The sequence below is a fragment of the Argentina anserina genome, chromosome 6, assembly GCF_933775445.1.
Source record: "Argentina anserina chromosome 6, drPotAnse1.1, whole genome shotgun sequence".
NCBI lineage: Eukaryota > Viridiplantae > Streptophyta > Magnoliopsida > Rosales > Rosaceae > Argentina > Argentina anserina.
The window spans coordinates 21,598,684-21,607,569 of record NC_065877.1 but is presented as its reverse complement, the minus strand read 5'-3'; the positions used below and the strand labels follow the sequence as shown (position 1 = coordinate 21,607,569).

Below are 8,886 nucleotides of genomic sequence, written 5' to 3'. Positions count from 1 at the left end.
CTTGCTAAGTTTCAAAGGCCCTACATGCCAATGATGAATTTTCATCTTGATATTTGTGTTAAGCATAGAGAGGAATAAATCTTTCTGATTTCATTGACAGTAGCTTTTTCAAGCTTAGACAGTAGCTTTGTTAGTCTGCAGACATGGCTTTACTTGCAGTAGCTTTATGTAACTCAAGATTCTTTAAATCATGGGTTCGGTTTTGCTGTCTTTTCGGTTTTGACATTATCATTTTTTGGTCATTTTGAACGAGATATGATGATTCGAGTTCTTTGAAATTCACATGATGATCTATTTTTTCAAGTTCACGAAGTGATTGGAGGACCACCTCACCCGTGCTCCACACGGTGAGGCCGTGCCTATCCGTGCCAAGCATGGTGAGGCCGAGCTTGCCCCTCTCGGCGGCTCCATGGCATCCAGGCCGTCGGTGGCGGCATCCCCTCCTTCACAGGAGCTTGTGATGCCTCCCATGTTTTCTAATGCCTCCATGGCAATTTCTGATGCCCATCGCTCATCTTGCAAATCTTGTTCTCTTGTTAGATTTCAAGGAAGTCCTTTATTTGATAAGGATCCAACCGAGAACATTCCATTCTTACAAAGTATTTAAGGTGACATTAGTGGACCCTATCCAAACTGAATGCGGACATTTTTCAGTATTTTTATGGTATAGGTTAAGGGCATTTACGCGTTGGTCACACGCCGCTTTGCTTTCCACATTGAACGCTGCATTTGCTAAAGTTTTTAGCTATGATCATCATACTAAGGGCTCACAACCTTCCCATCCTCTCAAATTTATTTGATTGTATACCGTTGGATAGTTCACCTCCACGATTTTTGATGATTTCGTTTTACATGTCTACTGGGATCGTCGTTGAACATATTATTCGTCATGTTCATTCACTGCACGATCTAGCAGAGCTCGGACTTAGTTATGGGTACTAACCTGCCGATTTTTGCATGGAGATATGTAAAGATGTTGCATGTACCGCATTTATTCGTTTCAGACCCACAATTTGCCAAGCGTTTAGTGCGTACCAGATGGTTACTGGATACGATCCCAACGTTCTTTTCACTAAACGCCTATTTGGTTAAAGTTGTTTATGTGCCTCTATTATAGTAATCTTAATGGGTCTACTTGAAATGATTAAGTATTTTAGTTGGTTATGATTTATGAATCACCAACACTTGTCCGCTATTTCCAATCTACAACCGTGAATCTCTATCCTGCGATTTTAGCAGACGGTCACTTTGTTGAGACATACTTCCCGTCGTTAGGAGAAGATATGGAATGCTTCTATTCTGGTTTTAACACCAGGAATTGACGTGATGTGGCAGTATGTCTCATTAAGATCCCGCACTGCTCAAAGTGACAAAAGTGCAACGCATTATCAACCTCCAGAGAGTCAAAGATTTGATGCTCAATGACTTTACCGATATTGCGAAAGTGATGAGATCACACATAAATGTTGTGATGTGCCGATAAGGTTGGAACTCTCAGAATATGGGAGAATTTCATATGACTTGGTTATAGCACCATTGGCACCATCTCTGACAATCGGAAGGAAGCCGGCGATGGCACCATCGTACGTTGTGGTGTTGCCGGCGCCCGTGGTATTGCACCACAAAACAAGGGCGGAAAACGCAAGGATTGACTAGTAAGGGTCATGGCTTCGGTCTCGATTCCTACCTAGATGAGGGGGAGACCATTATTCTCTGGAATCAAAACCATAAAGAAGTGAGGTGCGTAGGCACAAGTATTTCGCCCATCATCAAGGGATATTCTCTAAACATGTGTATCAACTAAGTTTTTGTGGGACGCTACAGACTCCTTTTGTTGATGTTAAAAAAGAATAGAAATCTCATAAATTGATCGTGTACAGCACGCGCATGTGTTTAATGGATTGATCTCCCATGATTGATGATGTATTCGCTTATGCTCTTATTCCGTTGTAAAGTATCAACGATGAGCAACTTGACCGAAGTGAAAAGAATCAATACAGGATGAACTAGACTTGTTATGTTGGTCGTTGTTCGTAAGTGTAATGAGAAAGATGAACTCATGCAATATTTGCAGAACTTATGGCGCAAAGATTGTCTAATTATCCTAGTATTAACAACGATGAGTTATATTCTCTCGTTATGGACATAATTGCTTTCCGCTACTTGATCAGTAGTAGTGTCCATGAAAACTGATTTGCAGCATATGAGAGTGGTGATTGCATATCTGTAAAGGGATCTTGACGCAGATATGAGAGTGCCCGAGGGACTTTAAATGTCTCCAGACCACAGAGAGCTTATGTAATCAGATTGCGACGTTCGAGAGAACGTAGTACAATCGGTTGCAAGAATTGATACCCATATGTGTTCATATGAAAGCTAATTCTTGATTCTCGATTCCGTCTAAGTATAGATGATGAAGTGATTTCAATGAGCTATACATTCATACATGTTAGTGTTGTTGGGACACTATTGATTTCATCATGATGTGCTCAACTATGCGCCTATGCATTGTTATTGGACTTCCATTACTCTTTTGACATGGGTTTAGTTCTACACTTAGTGAACCAACACAAATCATATCCACACCAACGCTGCCAGCAGCTCCAGCAACATCAACGTACGCCTTGGTGTAGCAGTCGACACTAGTAGCATAGAGGATGCGTACGGTTCCGTCTCGGACCAAAATCAGTCCTTCATTGGTCTATTCCCCATTCCTTTGTGAAAGACACATTGAATGTGACAAATCAGAATCTGTCTAGTTTCGTAGGTCAACGTCAACAAAACCTACAGGACAGCTCGCTCAATGAAATATGGTGCAATTGGTACCGTTGGAAAGGTCTATGTGTCCACTTTCCAGGAACACCAACCATTTGTTCATAGCTATCATATTGAGTGAGTTATGGCCGTTTTAGCAAAGTATGATAGTTCTGTCCGGAAATTTGCAAGTCAGTCAACTTCGACAGAGCACTGTGAACTGCTCCGATCGAATTAGGTTGTGAAATTTATGTCATTGGAAAGCCACGGGTGTCTACTTTCCAGAACAATTTACGGTTCGCTGATACCTATTTTGACGAAGAAGTTATGGCCGTTTTAAGTGAGTGAAGGTCATTCTACCCGAGAATCTGATTTTCATTGCAAACTCTTGTTTTGAGTTGTTATGCAATCTTGTTTCCTAAGATCTAAGTTTGGCTAAGTATAACATGTATGATCTCAGGATGTGTGGCTAGATTAATGATTAATCATTGGCCCAAGACTACGTTTGAGAAGCATGTAATGAACGTTGTATACGTTATTCTTTGTACTCCATGATTATGGCGCTAATTAGGAGGCGTTGTTTCGTAGACTTCAGGGGGAGTCTACCTCATATGATGCTATCAAATGTAGACGGTGCGTTGTGCTCTTTTTCCCTTCGATCAAGCTTTTGTTTTTACCCAAGAGGTTTTTATTTTGCTTGACAAGGTTTTTACCGAGGCAACGATGTGTGCATCATGCAACCTAGGCATGCGACACAAGGGGGAGTGTTCCGGGAGAGTTATTATTCTACCCTTGTGTGTGTCTTAGCCTTATTAGGTTTCATGTTAGAGATAGATTCACATCTTTGTAATAGATTAGGACTCCGAATCCTGCGGGATTCAGGTGATGTAATGCATATATATATATATATATATGTCCCCATATCATTAAATAATACAGAATTTTCATCAATATATACATATTTTGCCGTAAACAGAAACGAGATGTGTCACATATAAGAAATACACCACTGACAACAGAGCTACTAGAAATACAAAATAGAACTATTGTCATATTAGATAAATATTTTTTAAGTCTAGAAATGGAGAATGACGGCCAGTACTATTTAGTCTAAACATTAGCGACACAGTGACACTAAATATCTACTCGAAGTGAAAGGTCTTGAGTTGAACTCAGGACTTGTCTTAGTGTATTATTTGATAAATAAAAAACGGAGAGGTGACAAAGCATAAACTTACATCAGAATGGAATTGCACTTGTACCGTTTTAACGGTACATGATCATATGTATATGCTCCATCTGTAGTCTTCTTCTCCCTACTTGACTTACTAAGTACGAGTTAACCAATTACAGTACGCTAAACCAGAAGAGAGGAAATTCCCAGCAAAATTCGCGGCTGTAGCTTTCAGAGTTGATAGAGCTTCAAGGCTATTCACATTGTCAAGCTGAGTAATACCACCATTCCATACCGCAAAATCTGAAAAAGTAATCTGCTTAGCCGAGCAGATGCCAAGCCGGCCATTGCTCACTCTTCCTCCGCAATTCACCTGCAGTCTATTTTTCTAGATAAAGAACTCGCAGTTACTTGCTGAGGCACTTTGGTCACTATCAGAAGAAAACTAGTTAGTAGGATATGTGACTGAGCACATCATGTATCGTTGATCATTGTGTTTTGATTGTTTTCTCTTTTGATGATCCTTCATGGAATTCATTTTTTTTTAAAGAGATTTCATATCATCTCTTGATCTCTTCTATGTTAGGCTAACAGATTTTGCATATTGAGTATCTGTGCTTTTCTGGTTATTGAACTGGTATAATATTTCTAACAAATCAGCGCTTTCCTTCTAATCATCTAATTAATCTTTAATTAATATGCCACTTCTTCAACTTGGGGTGTCCTAGCCTCCTAGGCCATACTTGTCTCACAATAGTGGAAATTGTACTAATAAACCATCATCCACTCAACTTAATTGTTACAGTCGCATATGCTTAGGTGGGAAGAGCAGTAGAGCACTACAGTTCTATCTATCTATCATCATCATCATTTATATTTGATTATTCTATCATGGATCAGTCTAGCTATGATTTCTGCTTTATTATGAGAATACCAGTAATATAGTTCTGATTGGTTTAACCTCCGTACTTATTATCACTTTTGAGATACCATATACTTACTGTATACATGCTATGTGTTTTTGCTAGGTTGTCGGCTTGTCGCTGTAAATTTTCAGTTTCATCAGAATCTTGTACTTATAATAATTACTTGTGATGAATGATGACTTGCTGCATACGAGATACTTACTGGAATTGCATAAATTAGCTATGTTTATCTAGTGAGACTACCACTTTCAAATCCAACTGGCTACTTGTTCTTATCCTTTACAATTAAGAATGCAAGAGACCCTGTGCTGTTTGCTAGGATAATAGTATGCAGTGGTGATGTGTTAAATTTTAGAATAAAAGAAAATGACAAAAGCATCTCAGTTTTTGTACAGAAGATACAATGTTGATGCTAGTCGTCTTCTAGGGCAGTCGATGAAATTCCTAATGAAGAGGCAAATGTTGCAGTAGTATCCCCACCGAGATATCTCTTCAGCCGATCCAAATCATCTGCAGCATCGACCATTGTAGGCCTAGTGGAAGGGGATTCCTGAGTGCAGAGAATACCCAACTCTATCATTTCTCCTATGGCAACATCCCACATCCTCTTTACCTCAGGTGACTGAACTCTAGAAGCTCTCACCAAGGAAGAGTCGACCACTTTGTCAATCCTTCCATGATAGTGGTTCTTTACCCAGGTGTGCAGGCTTAGTCCCCCAACAAACATGTTATCTATTGGCCTTTTTCTTGTCAACATCTCTAAAACCAGAACCCCGAAGCTGTAAACATCGCCTTTTGTAGATGTTTTTGATCCAAACCCGTACTCTGCATACGAGGAATTGAGTGTATTATAAGTTTATAACTAAAGAAATTGGATGTGATTACCACAGAGCTGCATTTTGGACCCCATTTAGTACTTGGAGTAAAAGCTCTGACTGGGTTAGAAACTTGCATTGCCTGTAAAGATAAGTATTTGTTTTGTTTAACAATGCTTAAACAGAGGAAGGATAGATATTTACCTGGTGCTATGTATCCAATTGATCCACACAATATATTTGCAGTAGAGCTTCCCATGTTCTCTGGACCAGCTGCATTTCCACTTCCTCCTCTGGCTATCACTAATCTCGCAATCCCAAAGTCAGAAACTAAAGCAGTCATATCATCGTTGAGAAGAACATTGCTTGGTTTCAGGTCACAATGTATAACTCTGACCGGAGAGTAATGATGAAGATAGGCCATCCCTTCTGCAATGTCACTACAAATATTAACCCTTTGAATGAGACTCAGATCAGAAGAGCCTGAACCCAGACCGGCCTGTGAGTGTGGATAGAGACGGCTATCCAAGCTGCCATTTGCCATATAAGGAAGAACAATAGCCTTGAAATCTGGTAGACTGCAAGCTGTTATGATCCTTATGAGGTTCCTGTGCCTAATTCTCCTTAAAACTTGGCATTCTCTGTTAAAACTCTTTGTTGAATTTCCAGATTGTAAATGTAACACCTTCACTGCTATGGTTGTCCCATCTGGAAGAACTCCCTTGTAGACACGTCCATAGCTCCCCGTCCCAATCAGTCTCTGATCATCAAATCTACCTGTTGCTTCTGACAGATCACGGTGTGTAACTCTTGGGAAATTCTGAACCATGTCCGGTTGTGTAGGTTTCCTTACAGTTGCAGCCTTCTGGGATGAAACCAGTATCCTAATGCGGCGGAATGCAACCATGCAACATATGATTGATAAAGATGTTGAAATGAATATCGCTATGACGAACATTACTATGAATATGTGAGAACGAAACAAATGCTTCGTCCGAGGGCAAACATGTTTCGCAGCAGCTTTTCCACAGAGATGCTTATTACCCAAGAAAGAGGTAAATGACATTGATTCAAAGATGCCACCAGCAGGAACCTTTCCGCCGAAGTCATTATATGAAAGATTTAGATATGTGAGTGTTCGACTCTTGTTGAGGCTTACCGGAATCCTTCCAGAGAAGTGATTATCTGAAACATCAAAAGACACAAGGTTCTTTAACTCACCTATGGAATCTGGAAGGCTCCCTTCCAAAGCATTGTGTGATAAGTTTATCAGCGTCAGCGCGATACAGCTTGATATCTGTGGAAAGATACTCCCACTCAGGTTGTTTGATGAGAGATCTATCTCTTGAACATCTTCTAGCTTGCTGAGCTCAATTGGTATAGACCCTTCAAGATGATTGTGTGAGAGGTTTATGAAAATTCTGATCTCACTCAAACCTGCTAATTCCGGGGGGATGGACCCTACCAATCTGTTGAATGATAAGTCTAGCCTGTACAGTTCTCTGCAGTGTCCTAATGCTGGAGGAATGGTTCCAGATAGGAGGTTGTTGTTGAGGAACAGATAATTCAGCCTTGCCAAATTTCCTAGACTGGTCGGGATATCCCCTAAGAACAAATTATGAGACAGATCAAGCAGGCCCAACTGAGGAAGATGGCCAAGTGCCTCTGGTATGGTGCTGGTGAATGAGTTGTGAGATAAGAAAAGCTGTTCCAAGCGTGACAACCGACTTATGTTCGCTGAAATTGTTCCATTTATAAGATTGGAGGTCAAGTTCAGGACCACAAGCTTAGATATGTTACCTATATTTGAAGGGACTGATCCAAACAGTTGGTTCTCTTGCAGCAACAGATTTGTAAAGTTGACACCAAACCCTCCAATGGAACTAGGTAACGTTCCTCCAAGTCCCATACCGGCCAGTTCAAGCTCCTCTAGACTAGTACAATTCGCAAGGGCAGTGAAGAAAGGATCGAGATTGGTGTTTCTATCATGGCTTACCATGTTATTATTTGATAAATGGAGATACAGAATATCAGGCAAGTTCTCTACAAGTTTGACGGGCAATTCACCAGAAAGATTATTGAACTCAACATCTAAATTGACCAGGGAGGTATTAGTCAAAGAGAAAGGTATTTCACCAGTGAATTGGTTGTTGTATAGATTGAGGGTCCATAGACTTGGACAATTTCCAATTTCCCTTGGAATTTCCCCTGAAAGAAAGTTGTTGGATATGTCTAACACCCCTAACACAGAGCAGTTGGAGAATAGTGCAGGTGGAACTGCACCCGAGAAATTGTTCTGTAAGAGAGTAACTACAGTGAGTTTGGAAGGAAGGACTAAGGAATATGGTATAGAACCATGAAAGCTGTTCCCCTCAATCCGTAGATGATGTAGGCGTCTGAGTAAGGAAATTTCAGGAGGGATATTTCCATAAAAGTGATTGCCTACAATCTCCAAGTAACGAAGGCCGGTGAGATTTGAAATGAAAGGTGAAAGCTGCCCTACAAGCTTATGATTATGCAGAAGGAGCTCTGTCACACGATGACGCCGTTTGTTGCAGCCAACACTGGTGAAGTTGCAAACATCAGTAGCTTCATTCCAGTTAGCTAGAGTGGAATTCGGATCAAATGTAATGCCCTTCTTGAACTGTAGAAGAGCAGCCTTATCGCTTAGCAAAGAGTGACAAGAATTTTGGTGATGACCTGTAACTGCATTACAAGATGTTACAACAAAATGCTGGAATAGAAGAAAGAAAATGGCTTTGATGCAGACCATACTGGTAAACTCAAAGAGCCAGACTATAGTTTCATCTCTTCTAGTCATTGGGATTCAGAACAAGAACTCGGGCAGTAGTGGACTCGCTAACATTTTTATGGGGATTCAGTCATTTGAGTTCAGAGAAAGAAATTTGGTTGGATAGTGAAGGTTGAAGATGATAATTTCGAAGGAGAATTCAAGGGGTTCATTTGTTGAGGGACTGTGGAAATTATCTATCCTTTTCTTAAAGGGGTACATGAAAACCATGATGGTAGATAATCAACTGGACATATATAAATTGGTAGCCATACATAGGGCCATTTAAAAAGATAGTGCTAGATTCATGGAAGATTTTCTGATATTGGTAGGGCGTGCGCTTAAAAAAATGTTCGAAGGTGAAACACACATGGACTCATGAAAGCATAATAAAGAGGAGATAGAGCGGAGTTGACATATAATATA

The 8,886-nt window shown here is 40.3% G+C and overlaps 1 protein-coding gene across 1 annotated transcript; it reads right to left on the bottom strand.

The window, feature by feature from the left end:
- Positions 1–5,203: 5,203 nt before the first annotated feature.
- Positions 5,204–8,495, bottom strand: LOC126798485 (putative leucine-rich repeat receptor-like serine/threonine-protein kinase At2g24130). Its single transcript, XM_050525475.1, has 2 exons — positions 5,874–8,495; positions 5,204–5,586 (listed from the first exon to the last, which is right to left on the bottom strand). Exons 1-2 carry the CDS (start codon positions 8,488–8,490, stop codon positions 5,267–5,269), a joined length of 2,937 nt encoding a protein of 978 aa, XP_050381432.1. The 5' UTR covers positions 8,491–8,495; the 3' UTR covers positions 5,204–5,266.
- Between the last annotated feature and the right edge of the window lie 391 nt (positions 8,496–8,886).

What these genes read in the sequence shown, in the direction of transcription:
- LOC126798485 (XM_050525475.1), bottom strand. Translation starts at nt 8,490, where the DNA reads ATGACTAGAAGAGATGAAACTATAGTCTGGCTCTTTGAGTTTACCAGT. An exon ending in AATTGGATACATAGCACCAG is followed by an intron (nt 5,587 to 5,873) that starts GTAAATATCTAT and finishes AAAGGCCAATAG; the next exon opens with ATAACATGTTTGTTGGGGGA.